The sequence below is a fragment of the Camelus dromedarius genome, chromosome 6 (assembly GCF_036321535.1).
Source record: "Camelus dromedarius isolate mCamDro1 chromosome 6, mCamDro1.pat, whole genome shotgun sequence".
NCBI lineage: Eukaryota > Metazoa > Chordata > Mammalia > Artiodactyla > Camelidae > Camelus > Camelus dromedarius.
In genome coordinates this window covers 63,849,717-63,868,003 of record NC_087441.1, presented here as the reverse complement: position 1 = coordinate 63,868,003, position 18,287 = coordinate 63,849,717, and the positions used below count along the sequence as shown (strand labels likewise).

General features: G+C 36.8%; 1 protein-coding gene across 14 annotated transcripts in view; it reads left to right on the top strand.

Annotated features, from left to right (window-relative positions):
• The window catches only part of DOP1A (DOP1 leucine zipper like protein A), a 93,982-nt gene that overhangs the window by 69,407 nt on the left and 6,288 nt on the right, over nt 1-18,287 (top strand). For 9 of the 14 annotated variants that reach the window (XM_064486911.1, XM_064486917.1, XM_064486913.1 and 6 more), the window contains 15 exons: nt 591-725; nt 2,390-2,445; nt 3,599-3,703; nt 6,659-6,725; nt 6,874-7,018; nt 7,202-7,281; nt 8,304-8,413; nt 8,672-8,821; nt 8,966-9,027; nt 9,841-9,993; nt 11,131-11,267; nt 12,154-12,209; nt 13,110-13,274; nt 15,726-15,855; nt 16,695-16,754. In XM_064486911.1, coding sequence (XP_064342981.1) covers nt 591-725; nt 2,390-2,445; nt 3,599-3,703; nt 6,659-6,725; nt 6,874-7,018; nt 7,202-7,281; nt 8,304-8,413; nt 8,672-8,821; nt 8,966-9,027; nt 9,841-9,993; nt 11,131-11,267; nt 12,154-12,209; nt 13,110-13,274; nt 15,726-15,855; nt 16,695-16,754 — 1,611 coding nt within the window. The remainder of the gene's footprint in view (nt 1-590; nt 726-2,389; nt 2,446-3,598; nt 3,704-6,658; nt 6,726-6,873; nt 7,019-7,201; nt 7,282-8,303; nt 8,414-8,671; nt 8,822-8,965; nt 9,028-9,840; nt 9,994-11,130; nt 11,268-12,153; nt 12,210-13,109; nt 13,275-15,725; nt 15,856-16,694; nt 16,755-18,287) is intronic. The other 5 variants (XM_064486920.1, XM_064486918.1, XM_064486915.1 and 2 more) reach the window with 3 other exon arrangements.

Below are 18,287 nucleotides of genomic sequence, written 5' to 3'. Positions count from 1 at the left end.
GAGTTTCTACAGGCACTGTGAAAAAGATCTACACAAAGATCAGCAAGTAACTTCAGAACACTGGAGATAAAAAGGAGATCTGAAAATCTTCTGAAGAGAAAATACTGGTCATATCCAGTGGAATAATGAGAAGATTTGTGAGCACAGGATGTTGATTTAAATGAAATTAAGATGTAACTGTGTTGGGAGGATAGGGAGAAAAGTGTAAGAGAGCTAAGTCTTTGTCTTCTAAAGTAGGAAGTCAGTAGATAATGTCTAAAATTGAAGAAGATATTACACAAAGTGGGAAAAAACAGTAATACTCAGAAATGATAGAAAAGAGCTAAGAGTTGAGCATGGTTGCTTTGGGGCATCTGAAGTGCTAGGGTACTGCTATTTTTTTCTTCAAAGGCTTATTGTCCTATTTGATTTTTTGAAATGATGTACATGTACTATATTGCTAAAAAATAAATGTTACCTAAAGTAGTCAAGGAACATGAAAAGGCCTTTGTGTTGAGAAAAGGCCATAAACTATTCTCTTAATTCTGTGATTTCTCTTAAAAGATGTATATATACACACACATATGTGAATACACTGATTTGTTATCCAGGTTATTCCTGCAGCCAGTGAAGAACAGCTTTTACTAGTAGAACTGGTTCGCTCAATCAGTGTCATGAGAGCAGAAACAGTTATACAGACTGTGAAGGAAGTTTTAAAGCAGCCCCCAGCCATAGCCAAGGACAAGGTAAGAAGAGCTCTTCTTTGCTTTTGTTTACACTTGTATTTCAGAAATAAACCTGGTAGGTAATATATTTTTTGTACACTAACGTCCTTTTAAATGTAGTACAGGTTGCAGAGATGAGTGCCTGTGCCCTAATAAAAATGATTACTGGTACCTGCAGTGACTTGCTGTTGTGATCACCCCTGTGGCCAGTGAGGAGTGGCTCACTGCTCGTAGCTCTCTAGGTGTACATCTCAGGCAGTCAGGAACTGTGGGACCTAATTCCTAGGTGAGATTTTTCTGGTCATGTAAAGGAAGGGCACAGAAGCCAGAGCCTGAGGTCTGTTTATCTCAGCTACCTTTTCACGACTTCTTACTGCTTCCTCTTCGGAATGAATGTCTCAAGCCTGTGAACTCCCCACATATACTTAGTTCTAGTCGGTGTCATTTATTAACCGTGTACAAACCTGTGCTTTGCACGGGGTACCAAAAAATGAGTAACAGTCTGTGCACTCACAGTGCACTGGCTCTAGTTAGGCAGACATAAAATCTATAAATTAGTAAAGTTACAGACTTCTCTGCTTTCTCTGCTCTTTGTTCCAGCAACACTAAGAGGCCCTATTTTCTTAAAAAATATTTACCAACTGCAAACATTAGACTTTAAGCCAATCCAAAATAGACCTAAGCACATCCTTAGCAGAATTATGACACATAACTGAAAAATTTTTTTCTATTGCCTTTCTCTTGAATTGCCAATGGGAAGAGTATACTATCAGCATGTGTGAAGAGCTGGTGTCCTTATTAACTTTTTAATAATTTCCTTACTATTCGGAAATCACTTCTCTGGCATTTGTGGTAGAATTTTAAATTTGCATCTGAAAGCTCAATTCAGCATAATATTTTCATCATCTGCTTGTGCCAGAGACATTGGGCCAAGTGTGAAGGATGTAAAACTAAGTAAGAGCAAATCCTCCACCTGCTAAACTGCTGCCCCTCTGCTCTCAATCTACTGATTCTGAATCCATTTGAAGATACTTGATTTTTCTTTGTCTGGTAAGAGGGGAAACTTTCAAGGCAATAGTTGGTACTGAAAAGTAACAAATGGGGAAATGTCAGTGAACATCAGTACCATTTTCTTGCCTATTACTGATTTCGAAGAATGAATGTTTTCTTTTTATTATATGTTATACTCAGCACTGTCTTTAGTTAAAGACTACATTTTAGGCTATTAGGAGTTAGTTCAAATTTGGGACCAACTACACTGTTTTAACAGAAACATGTGGTAAAATAGATTTAAATTCCCATTTTATAAAAAAAAAACTCAACCTGATTCTGATAGCACCAGTCAAGCATAGGCTAATTATAAGCATCAACACTATTTTTATTTCAGAGTAAATGGACCATTTAAAAGTAATGACTAGGATATCAACTTTGAATATGGGGATGAGGGGTTGAGAATCTTTTGATTCCTTCTTTCCATTTTCAGCTTTTTAAGTAGCTGTTGTGTTGTATTTTCCCTACTACATGGAAGAGAGCTGTGGGGTTTTTTAATGACAACCAAGTGCTTGATTGTGTTTTCTTTTAATTTTTTAATTTAAAATTGAAAGTAAAATACAGAGAAGTTGCAACTGTGAAAAAGCAAAGGCAGCATTTTTCTTCGCTACAAAACTGATTTCTTTTGTTTATAGAAACATCTTTCTTTGGAAGTCTGCATGCTTCAGTTTTTCTATGCTTATATTCAAAGGTAAGATTACTGATATGGCTCTCTCCTCACTTAATTTAGCAATGTGTGAAAGTTAGGAAATATAGGAGAAAAGCACCTGAATTCTTTCAGCAAGTTGCTTTTTTTCCCCTTTAAAACTGAAAGAATAAATGCTGGAAACAGAAAAACATTGCTTATGGATTTATTAATAAAAGTCATTGGTCTTTTAATGACCCAGTCATGCAAATCCTACAAACTGAAAGACCTAAATGTATTAAAAATACACTGAGTATTAAAACACCGAACTATAAGAAAATCATTTAAATGTAAATGAAAAGCTAAACCCTACTCTTGAAACCATGTCCCTTGTCACTGAATCCATTATTTTGATATAGGTGAACATGTGGTAATCTCCTATGATTTTTTTTTAATGTTAGGAATGATGATGTGAAAATATCTTCTTGTTATGGTACTCCAGTTTTACATTTAGCTGGCATCTGAACAGAAGTTAGTTGATTTGAGTTTTAACAACTTCTTACTCAAGAACCTGAATCTTACTCTTACCTTATAGGGTAATTTCCATTTTAATCATCCAACTTGGCATCAGTTGTGATCTGTGACCAATATTTATAAAGTTAGGTTAAACTGGTTGTGATTTAGAGCAAGGACTTCCTAATATCTGAATTTAGATACGTAGAGGTGTTAGGGTTAAAGTCAGCCTGAAACAAAGATAATCGTAATTTCGTTAGAGATGAGAGACTGATATTCAGGATAGATTGATGGACCTCCAATGAGATAGAGACTGAGAGGTGAACGTAAAAGACCTCATAGAAGAGAGAAGTGGAGAGAATAGGAAAGGGAGTAGGGAACTATGATGTCAGTGATTAAACTGAGATTCATTACAGTTGTATTTAATTTTGAGAGTTCATGTGATTAAAAACTGGTATTTCTATAGCAAAATCTAGGCTAATAAATCACACATGGTATTTTAAATGTGCTTAGTTTTCTTTTCACATGTAATATTAGTAGAAAATATAAAGCTTTTAGAATGTTCCATCACGGTCTATAAAAATTTAGGAAATGTTTCAGAGAAAGTAGTAGAAAATTTTATGGTAAAGGCTGTGGGAAAATATAAAGCAAATTAAAGTTTACTGTGGCTTTCTGTGTATATATACAGACCATATTTATCTTGCAGAATTCCAGTGCCCAATTTAGTGGATAGCTGGGCATCACTGTTGATACTTCTGAAAGACTCCATACAATTGAGTCTTCCGGCCCCAGGGCAGTTTCTTATACTTGGGTAAGCAATTTCACTTAAAAATATTATTTCCAATGATAGAATAATGTTCATTGTCTAATTGCTGAATAACAGATGTTTTGGGTGACCATGTGATCTTTCTGCCTTCCCAAAGGATTCTCAAGGTACAGAAGTAGATATTTAATATGAGGTGTATTTAAAAAAAAAAAGTGAAGGGTAATGCAGAGGGAACAGTGTGTATTTATACGTACACAGAATGTAAATGTGCTAACATAAAACTGTTGCATGAGTAGTTACTTAGGAGAAAGTGTGGGATTGAAAGGGGCAGGAGTGCGTGGGAAGGCGGAAGGGGAACTTCATAGAGGAGGATCATTTGAGTTCAGGGCCCTGAACGTAAACAGGCTTGGAAAAGTCATTTTCTCTCTGCGTTTTGTTGTTTTCTGATCTGTGTTAGTAATTTGCGTGATGATCTGGTAAATTCCAGTCACCCTTTCTTAACTCCAACACCACAATGTCATGGACAATGTCTTCTGCTCTCCATTATTCTTGGTTTCTAGTATGTCCCCAAGAAATATTTGCTCAGTGAATGGAGGTAGTATGAGCAGGAAGGGAGGGGTACACTGGGCAAGGTGCTTTGTCTGCTTTGGCTATGGAGTAGGGCACAGCCGTGGAATGCGGGTGGATGGAAAGGGAGATAGGAGCTAGAATGCGGAAGGAGTTTGCAATTTAGTTAAGAAATTTGGTCTTGGATGGGGGTGGAAGTCATTGCAGGTTTTGAGGAGAGACATGACTGGCAAGTTAGTAGTAGAGTGGATCAGAGGGGAAAGACGATGGACTAGGAATTCTGGTGGGAGGTAGGAAGTTTGGGTGCTGTTGATGATGAGACTGAATTAATAGGACAGAAAAAGAAGGAAAGAGGCCAGCAAAGGATATAGAAAAGCAAACATCAGAAAGTTCACACCTATAGTTTGAAAAGAACTACTTAAGACATAAGAGGGGAAGGAAAGGGAATAAACTTTTCTCCAGCCTGTTTACATTACCGCATACGGTCAACATGTTTTCACACTGAATGGATGTAAATTCAGCCATGTGCAGAGAACTTGGACCTTTTAGTCAACCTCTGTAGCTTTGATGGTGATTTTATATATGTAGTTGTGTGATTCTAGATACAGAGGCTTAGCTTCTCTGTTGTCCTTAAGGAAACTAGTGATTCTGGTTTGGCAACCAGTGGTGTAGAAAATGTTGAGGTGGAGGGGAGGGAAGGGACGGGTTCTTTTGTAAAGTTGTCTAAAGTTTTCTGGTAGATGTGGGAAGGTAGTCTTCCACGAGGAAGCAGAGGGGAGATGGAGGGACAGTGATGAGGGCTGGAGGAGAGCGATCACCCTACAGAAGGTGAGGAGCCCTGTGTGCCCAGCCCAGCCCAAGTGAGCTCTACCGTCCTGCTCACGAGTGTCGGGGATCATGATGATCCCTAGACATCATTCTGTTTTCTAAATCAAAATGTTAAAGGAGTTTTAGACGTTGAACGTTTAGTGAAAAGAGCAGTGGACTCTGCAATTTCTGGACAAAGGTTAAGATAACTAGTGTGTATGGTAATTTTAGTGATGAGAGATAACTGTAAACACTGGGAATCAAACAACATTCTCATAAGATTTTTGATTCTTACTTTCTGATCTCCAGTTCTAACCCTCATCTCTGAGACCTCGGGTACGTCAGTAAACTTCTCCATGGCTATTTTCCCATCTGTCAGGCCAGAATGATAGTACCTGCCTTACCTACCTCTGCATTGTTGTAAGTCTCAACAAGGGACTATATGGACACTTCTTTGAATCATCACAGATACCCTGCTGGCTAATTTCATTAAAAATTAAAGCCATGTATTACGACTTTTAGCTTCTCCCCCACAAGATTTTACTGTTTCCTCATCCATTTTTTTCTTTCTTTCTTGTTTCTCAGATAATGAAAGCTCCTACCTCCTTCTCAGTGTGTGTATACTCTTGAGTGTTTAAATTAAAATTTGGACATTTTCAGATATACTAGAAAATTATATTTTTTAATTTCTGGTGGTTTAATTTTTCCCCCAACCATTCCACTTATCCTCTAAAATTTCCTAATTGCAAAATAGAGGTCGATGTGATTGTTATTCAGTGTAACTTTACATATTACTTTGGAAATAATTATGCATATAATTTATCTTAATAAAATCAAGTCAAGGTGAATACTGAGTGGAATTTTAGCAAACAGTGGAAATGAATTTTTTTCCATTCATGAAGTATTTTTAATCTATTATACATACACACAAGATAAGAAATCATTTTTATATTATAATTTAAGATTGGTGGGGTTTTAGAGTTTTCTTTAAATTTTTTGTTAATGTGTAAAACACATACAGAAACATGCAAATAATAAGTACACAACTCCACGAGTTATTACAAAGTGATATACCAACTGTACAATCAGAAACCTAAATTAAGAAACAGGACACCATATGTCCCCTCAGGTCCCCTCCCAATTAGCTGTCCTTTCCCTTCTCCCCAAGATAACCACTACTCCGACTTCTAACACCACAGATAAATTTTGCCTTGTTTTTGAGCACTAAGTATATGTAAATACCTTATTTTGTGTCTGCTTCTTTCACACAGCACGTGTTTGTAAAATTTATCCATGCAATTTCACATAGCTATAATTTATTCATTTTCATTGTTGTTTAGTATTTCATTGTATGAATATGCTGCAGTGTATCTCTTCTGTTGCTGGACGTTTGGGTTGTTTCCAGGTTTGGATTTTATAAAAAAATGTTATAAATATCCTTGTACAGGTCTTTTCTTGTGTATGTTTATGCATCTCGCCTGAGTCACAGGATGCCTATCTATGTAGTCATTAAACATATAAAATAGAAATTGAGGCCACAGAACCACTTGCTCACTGTGAGAAATTAGATCGCATCATTTCTTGACACTAATATTTCCTGCTTGTTTTTCTCTTTGGCCCTCTTAGGGTTTTGAATGAGTTTATTATGAAAAACCCTAGCTTGGAAAATAAAAAAGACCAAAGAGACCTCCAGGTAAGTCGTTCTGAATTGAGAGCTGTTGCCAGAACTCTGTGTTTCTCAGTGCCCTCTAAAATGGGAAGGTCAGGTAAGAGCACCTGTGAAGTTTTGTGTGTGTGCTCGTGTACGCACATGGATATATGGTTTCTCCTTGTGTCTTTAGGACGTGACTCATAAAATAGTGGATGCAATTGGTGCAATTGCTGGTTCTTCTTTGGAACAGACAACATGGCTGCGGCGAAATCTTGAAGTTAAGCCTTCTCCCAAAATAATGGTAGATGGAACCAATTTGGAATCTGATGTTGAAGGTATTGATCTCAGACCTTTATGTTTGTGTCTGTAGGCATCTATTCACTAAGAAATTATTGCCGTTAGCACCGTAAGTACTGTAAAGTTACCCTTTTCTCATGTTCAGCCAGTAGCTTTTTTCAGTGGTGGCGGGGGGGGAACCTAACCATGTCTTTACTTTACCTGTCTTTTTTCTTATTTAGATATGTTATCACCTACAATGGAAACCTCCAACATAACTCCTTCTGTGTATAGTGTCCATGCATTGACGTTACTCTCTGAGGTAAATATTACCAAGTTCTTTCACATGAACTTTCAAGTAAACAGTTTCACAGTTAAATATTAGCAAGTAATTCTTACAGAGGAGATTCTAATTTGAAAAACTATTTTGTACTTCAAGAAAAATCACTTTAGAAAATAGTTCTGACTTTGTATTCAGATGAGTAGTTTGTTAAATATTAGTGATAATAAATTTAGATCTCTCTCGCCTCCCCATGCACTGTTTTTTCAAAGTGTCCTTTTTAGGCAGGGTATAGCTCAGTGATAGAGCACATATTTTTTTTAGCATGCACGAGGTCCTGGGTTCAATTCCCAGTATCTCCATTAAAATAAATAAATAAATAAACCTAATTACATGCCCCTCCACTCCCCCAAAAAAGTAAAAATAAAATAAAAAATTTTAAGTGTTTTTTTAAAAAACGATAAGTGCTTTTGTATCACAGTATGGTAGGGATGGGTGGAGGTGGCGTAATGATGCTGGCCACTGTAGTATTTTACAGTTTACCAAACATTTTTATATACATCGTCTGACATTTCTTTTTTACACCCAGTTATACAGCCTTGCAGGTCATTTTTATTTCCCCTTTTCAGATGTGGATACTGAGCCTCACAAACAGTATGACTAAGGCCAAACAACTATTAATTGACAGAGCTGCAGCTCAATTCATTTGGTTGGATTTTTCCCACTCCCTCTCTTAACCCAGTCAGGAAAAGAGAATACTGTTTCTAGTCTTAAATTTGCTGTCTACTCACCATCACATTGGAAAGTTCTTAACCTCTCTTTTTCCATTCTTCCCTATCTTGGCTGTACATAATAAAATTTGCTCATATTTATATCCTACAGTTATAATGGACAAAAACACAAATAGTGGTAGAAACCATTTATGTAAAAATAGGGAGCTTTGATTTTAGATTTTTGTAATTTTAAGGGATTCTGGTTTTCTTACAGACTGAAAACCACCCCTAAATTCTATCATTTTCAGCTCCTAGTGTATGCATTCCATTTAGTTTCTTATGTTTTTTCAGGTTTTGGCTCATCTTTTGGATATGGTTTTCTACAGTGATGAGAAAGAACGAGTTATTCCTTTACTAGTAAACATTATGCATTATGTTGTGCCCTACCTCCGAAATCACAGGTACTATTACTATTTAACTAGATTTCTTAGTTAATTCATAGTCTGTTAGAAATAAATTGTGTCCCTTCATTGCCATTTTTGGAATTACCATAAAATAACTTTATTTTTACCTTGGATTATAGTGATAAAGAAATTATTACTCTTACGGTGTTTTCTCTTTCCCATCCTTGCTTTAGGTAAATGTGAACACTTAGGAATAATATAATATGATGATTAAAGTTATAACATATAGATTAAGGTAGTTTTCCTTCCTCCTAGTGCACATAACGCCCCTAGTTACCGAGCCTGTGTCCAGCTGCTCAGCAGTCTTAGTGGGTATCAGTACACACGGAGAGCTTGGAAAAAAGAAGCCTTTGACCTCTTTATGGACCCCAGTTTCTTTCAGATGGATGCGTCTTGTGTTAATCAGTAAGCCATCTTGTTTCTGTTCAGCATGATAATGCATCTCACAAAGTCTGTTGAAATCAACTCCTATCTTGCAAAGTAGAACACTTTTTTAATAACAACAACAACAAAATCTTACTTATGTACCATAATCCTCATCTCTTTCAGTTGGAGAGCAATTATGGACAATCTGATGACACATGATAAGACAACATTTAGAGATCTGATGAGTGAGTATTGTGGGATGACTACCTAAGCAGTGTCTTTTCTGTATGGTCCGTTCTTATATTAACTTTGCTCTTTTCTAGAAGCTACTGAATTAGCTCATTGTCAAGTTATACACAGTATCCTACAGGAACATAATGTTAAAACTTAAAAAGGACATATATAAATATTGTGATGAATGTTGTGATGAATAATAAGTAGAACTATCTGGCCACGTCTAATTTGTCTCTAAATTGTTTCCCCAGCACATAGTATAGAATCTGGCACATAGTAAACCCTCAATAAGTAATTATGCGATGAATGAAAGACTGACGGGTAGGGAGGCCGAGAAAGGCAGGCAGTTGGATCAGACCTATCAAACAACCCACCTTAAATTCTGGGGCTATGTCCATCTCCTCTGAAGGAAGAAAGAGAGGGGCCAAGAAGGTCAGAATCACTCTCCACCCTCGTCTACTCTGTCTTGATTGGTTTTATAGAGTTCCTCATAGTATTTCATCTGAACAAAAAGGTTTTCTTGATTTTTCTTTTAAGTTTGAAAGTGACTAAACTAATGACCTTAAATAGGCAGTAAAGTTGGATGAATCTGTATGATTTCATGTAGTTCTTAACACAAGCTGCAGTTTCCCCATCTGGAAAAGAGACACAGTATTTTAATCTTCACAGCATTGTTTTCTGCCTTGGAGGGGAGCCCCAAGCTAAGCTCCTCTCTTGAATGTAATAGGGTTTCTAGCCATGTTTAAAAACAAATAACAGAATACTCTTTTTAAATCACTGGAGGACTGTATCACGACCTCTCTTACTTGCCTTTTTTTTTCCAGCTCGCGTAGCTGTGGCTCAAAGCAGTTCACTTAATCTCTTTGCAAACCGTGATGTGGAGCTAGAGCAGAGAGCTATGCTTCTCAAAAGATTAGCATTTGCTATTTTTAGCAGTGAAATTGACCAGTACCAGAAATATCTTCCAGATATACAAGGTAAATAGTGGAAAATACTTTCTCTATTTTCTAAACTACAGGGTTTTTTTGTTCCTTTGAAAATACTTTCCCTAAATTGTAAGTTGGGGTGAAATATACCAAGTGTACACAGGCGGAGAATGTTGCAGAATTAGAAATTTGTTCTTCTGAAACAACAGAAATGATCACCACCTGTATGTAAAAGAAATCAAACACTGACTTTATAGGACTTGCCTAAACATGGTCTCTATTTTATTTTTTGGGTCACATTTCCTAGGAATTCATGTTTGAGAATGAGGTATAAGACTTCTGCTGCAAGCAGGCATGTTAGTGGTTTTTTATTGTGGATAACGGGTTATAAACCTTTAAAGAGAGAACCAAACTACAGGCAGAGCCAGGAAATGTTGGCTAGAAGTAACATTTGGAGATTTAGAGTTTGGGGCCAGGGTGGGAGTTGTGTAAGGTTTTGATCACCTTCATCATTTGGGTTTGGTGGCCTCTGTGTCCTGCAGGATAGCAGCGCAGTCATCACCCTGTGCCACCAAATAGCTCCGTAATGGGAGCGAACTTGCCCCGGCAGAACTGTTGCTGCCGAGTCAGTGTGCTTGTGCACTGCCGGCCTTGTGAGGCAGCGTGGGGACTGGGTTGGGAAGGCCAGTTGTCATCTCTTAGTGAGATTATTTTTCTCTCTCAGAAGATAAGTGACTCCTTCTTTTCTAACGCTTTATACCTGATGTCCAGTGTACAACATGCACACTATTTGTCCTGTGATTTTGTTTTCTTAAGTGGACTAGATTAGTGCTACTCAAAGTGTGGTCCATGGACCAGTATCAGTCTGTTATTCCATCCATGATGAGATAAGTACAGAAATGTAGAATAAGCATTTTAAACCTCTATAGTGATTTGATAGCATCTGCTGAATCTAGTAATAAGAACATGGCATTTGTATTTTATATATCTTCAACTTGATTTTTTTCTAGTAATTCATTTTTATGGTATTTTATGAGAGTGTCAATCTGCAAGAGATTGGAAATTTTTTAACAAGTTGATCCTTCACCACAGGTAGTTTGAGAAGTACCAGACTAGGTTATTTAGAAAAGTTCATATGATAATGATTCTAATTATGTAGATATTGAAAATATTCTGTATTTCTTTCAGAGCGATTGGTTGAGAGTCTCCGTTTGCCCCAGGTGCCAACTCTTCACTCCCAAGTGTTCCTGTTTTTCAGAGTGTTACTTTTAAGAATGTCTCCACAACATCTTACCTCGCTCTGGCCTACCATGATTACAGAACTTGTGAGTAAATTTTAATTCAGTTACATAATAAATCTAAATTATAAAAACAATGTGATTAGCATCAACATGTTTACTGGATAGACACTAACCTTGGAAGAGAATAGAACTTTAGTTCAGCCAGTTATTGACAGTCTTTACAGTTGAAAATAGTAAAACAAGTCAGATTCTGACTCCATATGGGCTGATACTTTGCAATATGCAGCGTTTGCAATATTAGCTCCTTGTGAATCATTACTTTTTCTGATCTGGTTCAGTTCATTCTCTTCTACACCAGATTTTTTTTACTTTGTCATGGCTGCCAGGCCTGGTTGCCACCCACAGCAGTACCTCTAGAGTGATTAGAGATGGTTTAGCTGGATTTAGATGGGCTGACGTAAGGCATTTGTCACTCTTGAAGTGCAGCACATATCCCAGGCAAGCTGCTTCAGAGAGACTTTGACAAGATTGTGTTAACTTCCAATCAGTAAAACCTTCCTAAGTCCTACTACACCAGTCCTTCCCGCTCCCAAACCAAACCTTGTCACCCTCCCCTGAACGACCTGGGGAGCTGGGGGGAGAGAGATGAGTAAAAGGGAAGGAATCTGTAATACTGCAAACCCAGCATTTATAATTTCCCCACAAAGAAATTGGCTGTGATATTTTTCCTTTTTTAATAACTGTAACTCTGTTCTGTAATCACCAAATAAAAACATGCCTTCATCTCACCTTGACCAAATTAGTAGCAAGGCTCTATGCTAAATTTGCAGTTTTACTTTTAGGGACTAAGTATAATTTAAAGATCCTGAAGTTGTGTCCTAAAATTTATATTTGAATTAACGAAAATATAGCTTAATGATAACTTAAAAGAAGGATAATAAACATTTAATATTTATTCCATGGTCTTCAGGTACAGGTATTTTTACTGATGGAGCAGGAACTCACTGCTGATGAAGATATTTCACGGTAATATGGAATGCATTTCGGTATCTTCTTGTCAGTGTAGAATATCCTAAAATCATCCAGAATGCTGCTTCATAACTAGGAGAGTATAGACACTAACTTTTATCTGAATACTTTATATATTTAGCCTCTTATTACCCAGTTGATCATATTTGGATATGATACAGTTTCATTTATTCTTTAGGCATTTTAAACTGGATTAAATTATCAACATTTGTGGCATTTGGCCTGTGGACATAAATTTAGTTGAAAACAATACTGTTTCAGCTACATGAGCCACGTTGGTTTAGTAGGCCAGCTCTTGTTCCTGAAACATGCGGCAGAATCTATTCTGTCAGGTAACATGACTAAGGTATCCGTATGTCTAGATCTTCCAGAATGATCTCAGTTTAATGTACTATAATTTTATTCTTTTTAGTAGAGGCATTTTATTAATATATGACTAAATATATTTTTCTTTATGTAGAAATTTTTGTACAAATAAGTTTGTAAATTGAAAAGTTACTTTAATGTTGTTATTTCTTGAATATATTTTACCCTTCTTTAGTACTAGGTTTATAAGAGAGTCCTCTGTACTGACAGCTGTGTTTACTACAGAAAGTTTCCTTCACCATCTTTGCAGGACACTAAGTAGTAAGGAGGTCTGTTGGTTTTACAGCTTGTATTTTCATACTTCTTGAGTATAACAAGTTACTCTCTACTATTTTTACATTCTTAAAATTTAAAGAACAAAAATGAAATTTTGACAACAGTAAAATTAATTTAGTCATGACCTTGCTTAGCAATTACTGGTACACTTATCAGAATGATTATGAAAAATACTAGCTAGCACTCTGAGATTTTCCAGGAGTCGCCTGTGAGTAAGTGGATGTAACTGCTGAAAGCACTGTCTCCTGCTTATAGGACTTCAGGCCCCTCTGTGGCTGGTCTGGAGACAACCTACACAGGAGGTAATGGCTTTTCTACTTCATATAACAGCCAGCGGTGGTTAAACCTCTATCTCTCTGCTTGCAAATTTTTGGATTTGGCTCTGGCATTACCCTCAGAAAATCTTCCTCAGTTTCAGATGTAAGTAAAAGTAAAGTTACTAAACAGAGATTTTTGAAAATGCATTTGCTTTCGTCAGTGAATCTAAGGCTAATTTAAAATTTTTTTGTGTAAATTGAAATAGTCATAATTTTTTTTGAAATGTAATTGTTTTGGCAGGGGGATAATGGGGCATCACAGTTACAGGGAGCTGCTGAAAGTGGTTGCTGTGGATGTATTAACACTGGCAGACCATTCAGTCAGCAAAATGAGTACCCACCACATGTGAGGCAGCGGGATACATGCCTCACCAGCGTCAAGTCCAGCGTAGGAGACGTTCAGTTAAACACATGATGGATGTTCTGATAGCTGACATGCAGGATGCTGTGAGGCCACACAGCCGAGACCCCTCCTGGCTCTGAGGGTCAGAGCAGGCCCTGAGGGGAGTTTTAAACTGAGGTTGTGAAGAGTGATGGTTGGGGGAAGTGTGTGTGTGAAGACTTAGATCTTGACATGGACCTGGTGTCAAAATAGAGCTAAGATAATTTGAGGATTTATCCACATGATCAAATGTATATTTATACAATGTACTGAATTATATTAGTCTTCTGAAATGGAGTATTAATAGGATAAAGTAAGATATCAGAATTTTTTTCTATATTTGGATGTGCTTAAATTTCTACAAATTGCTGTTTCAGAAGCTTTTCATTAAATTTAATGGTAAGAACTAGAAATTTTTGTAGATGATTCCGGTTCCTTTAATTTTTCTTTCCATTTGAAAATTATATACATCTGCTTCTTAATGAGTTTCAGTGGTTGGGTAGCTATTAAACTGATGTCACTCCTGAAGTTCAGAAAAGCAGAATTGTAGGAAAGTGGCCAAAATTAACTAGGATACTTGTGTTCACAAAGGTGATGGAAACTAGTCTTCATGCTCTAGGAAGAGTATTAAATAGCATGCTCATAGTATTGACTTCTTAGCTTCCATGATGAGAACCAAATTGAGTTATCATCCTCTTTACTTGTCAAGATACAGTTATTAGAAATGGGATGAAATATGCTGTAATATTAACTACAGTTTTTTTTAAAGTACTATATCTTTAAAAAAAAAAAAAACTACAAGGTGTAGTAAAAGATACGGAGAATTTAATAATCTTGAAAGAGTAGTATCTCCCTAAGCATGATATACATTTCAAAAGTTTAAAATACTTGATAATTTAATTACATACAATATTAAGTCTCTATGTGACTAAAGAAATACCATAAAGTTTAAAACGCAGCAGTGAAACGGGAGATGTCTGCAATGTGTATGACCAAACTGTAGCTTGCTCAATTTTGATAACCCAACAGAAAAATGGGCCAATGACAGAATTAATGAGTAGTTATAGAAAAGGAATGGTTTGTAAACACAGGAAAAGTTGTTCAGCCATACTTAAAGAGAAATCCCAATTAAAATTACTAATACAATCAGAATGGTAAAGATATAAAAGTGTATTTCCTTTTACCCTTAACAGTCGAAGCATTCTTACTCTTGTTCAAAGTGTGTATTGATATTGTCTAATTTTTCTCCAAAGAAGTTTATATTTACCAAATTCAAAATACACATTCTCTTTAAGGTAGTAATTCTGCTATATCCAAGGATTTACCCAACCACTGTAGTCTTAGACATGCCCTAAAGTCAAAATTATGTAAGGGTATCTGTTGTGGCACTGCTTGTAATAGCAAGAAATTGGGCAATCTAGAAGACTGGTTAAATCAGTACCTTCCAACACTGCAGCACTATGTAGCTATTAAAAAGGGTGGTGTTTTTTGTACGCTCTTATCTCCAGGGTGTAATTAAAATACACAGCAGTTATTTTTAATAAAAGGAAGGAGTTGTTTATGTGAATGTGTTCTTTCAAGCATGAATTCTGGATGGATATATAAGAAACTGGCAATATTGATGGAGCCTGTGGTAGGAGGGAGACTGCCTTTCTTTGGTATACCCTTTTATACTATTAGAATTATTTTCTATAGTCAGATGTTAATTTTACTTGTTAAGGAAGAAACTAAAACTAAAAATAAACAAAAATCCAATGGAGATATGAAAAAAATCCTACTTAAATTTTTCTTAAGTTCTTTTTCAGTTCTTTGCCCCCTAACTATGTAGTTAGGGGACATTTGGCCAAGTGTACATGGAAGCTTTTTACCTGTTAACAAATGAGCACAGAAACATTTGTTGAGTTACTTGCATTGTGCTCATGAAAAAAAATGGCGTTGAATACTTCCAAGTTTACATGATCATTTACTCATTACAACCCTGTGAGGTAGTTAATCGTGTATTTACTGGGGAAGGCCAGGTTAAGAAGCATGCCCAAGGTGAGGGGGCTACAAACGGGTATTTGAACCTGTGTGAGTGGTGGGGTCACGCCGTGTCTACTGTATTTATATGGCTTTGTCTTAGATGGCACAGAGTACATCTTACTGATATTGGTGGTGTTCTTCTATATGTAGGTACCGATGGGCCTTTATTCCAGAAGCCTCAGATGATTCAGGTTTGGAAGTCCGAAGGCAGGGCATACATCAACGGGAATTTAAGCCTTATGTAGTACGACTAGCAAAACTTCTTCGGAAGAGGGCAAAGGTATTGCATTCTTTTATTTTTTTTTTTTTAATATTTTTGTTAAGTGTAAGGAGGTGAAATTTGTAAAATATTCCTGGATCTTAAGTACATCTTTCACTCTGCATCAGGCTAATTAATTATAAATCTTTGCCCAAGAAAATAGTTATGAATTTCTTATGCTCAGCAGTAGGCCTTTTTAATGAATCTTGTATCATCTTTTCCTTTGCATTCAGAAAATTTGAAAAATACATTGTACAATTTGGGGATAATCTGGGTTATTTCGTGAGTCCTAGTTTGCAGGATGTGCTTTGAGTGCTCAGAAATTTTCCAGTCTTCTGGGGTCCCCTGTTCAGGCAGCAGCTCCTCAACCACATTCCGCTAACTACAGAAATGGAATGGAGGAGTGATTTAAAAGAAGGCTGTACTTGAAGGACATGAGGAACTTGATTTGAAATCAAGTTGTTTCTGTAGGGACTAATAAGTAAAAGAACAGAGATGAAGATGAAGACGAAAGCTGAATCCAGAGTTTAGGATAGGACTCGGGTACTTGCACTTTGATATTGCAGGGTCTGAAAAAAATAATCATTACAACAAATCTGGAAGCAATGTGATTATATGACCCCAGGCACATGTACTTTATGTCATTCCTGGATCTCATTACTAGTAAGAGTTTTTATAAGCTTCCTCCCTTATCTAAGGGATAAACATGACATTCTTTTGCACAAAACCTGTCCCAAAGAAAAAAAAGTGCTTTGATTGGAAAGCATTTTCCCATCCAAAACACCTTACACAAGGTCTTCATGGCCAAGCACACTTTTCACTGGAGCAAAGGCTATGAGTTCTCCTCTTTCCTTCCACAGGACAAGGAAGAGGACTTTAAGACAGTGATTTTGGAGGGATTGGAGATGGCCAAGGATCAGGTGAGGGTGGCTTTTTGATGCTTGTGATATGGCAGCAAAAGTTGCCACATCTGGACCAAATCTTGAGACACAAACCCAGGTCTGGATTTCAACAGTACAAGAGAGGTAAACAGGAAGGAAGTTTTTCTTCAAGTGTAGACTGTTGAAGTGAAAGGAGAAATTGTTCATATAGAAACATATTTGGCTTTTTAATTTTATTTATCGTTGATGAGGTGATGTAGTTGATTAAAAGCAGAAACACTAAAACAAGTACACTCTTTTTGGTCAAGAGCTTAGTAAAAGTCCTTCTCTCAGAGGTACATCTTGAATATAAACAAAAGGTTATCCCCATAGTTCTCTTACACTTAGAAATCAGCCATGTGTAGAGGGTTTGAGCACTGTACTCACTGCCCTTCAGAGAAAATTCATCTCTGTATACCCTTTAATTATTCATAGTTGGACTCAGGGGACTGCAGGTGGTGTGGTCAGCCAGTTAGTATGGTAGTCAGTCCCAAGACTGTCATTAGAACCAGTGTTACAGGTAGGAGAAAGGAAGAAATGAACTGATAGCTGTTTTCTTCTTTTTTTAATTTGGCCATAGATGAAGAACCAGATGATTTTTTCTTGTTTGCTCCTAGAGGCTTCTCTTTTAAATCTATTTTAAAATAAGCAAACTTTGTGAGCACACACAAGAAAATAAGCTGGATTTTGCACCTGCCTTCTCCACTAAGAAACTAGTGATATTAAAATATTAGGTAAACAGTGAAAAGTTTCTTAGCAACATCTGATCTTAGAAGGCAAACTCCATTTGTTAACAAATATGACAGGCTGTAACTCTGCTTCTTGAGTCGCACTTAATTTTTTTCTATCCAGTTCATTGTTTGTTTTCATTATCTTTATTCAGTGTGTTTTTGTATCTATGATTCTGCCCCAGTTCAGACATCTTCAGTTCTCTCATAACTTTCTCTAGATCGACTGGTGTCTACAACTGTGTTTGCATAATATAGTTGCCTTCTCAAACTAGCCTCTTAACTACGTAAGTTATTGTGTTTATATTTAGTTGACAGTTTTCACATACATTCTCTTGACTTCTTTGCTGCAAGATATATTGCCCCATTTTTTAAGTGGGGAACTTTTCTGTATCTTGCCCAAGGCTGCCCACGGTAAGCAGATGGCATAGCCAAGACACTAACCCTGGAGTTGTTTTGACTCCAGGTCCAGCGTTCCTCCCCACATGGTTTAGCACAACACAGAAGCAGACAGCAGTCTCGTCTGAGGGTTTCTTTCCTTTTTCTGTGCTGATAGTTATTACTCACTTTGGACCCTGCTGCTATCCTCTGGCAAGTTTAAGCTATTTGGCAAAAAGGGAATTGATTGATTTACTAATAGTGAAATGTGTAAGACTCCTATCCCTTCTTTTGCTTTAATTTTTAATGACCTAGTCCTTAGATACAGTTAGTGGGAGTCCAGAAATCTGGGAGCTTTTTGAGTATACGCAAAGCACAACATAAACTTTTGTATTTGACTTTCCCTGTCCAAAACCAATTCTCCTAG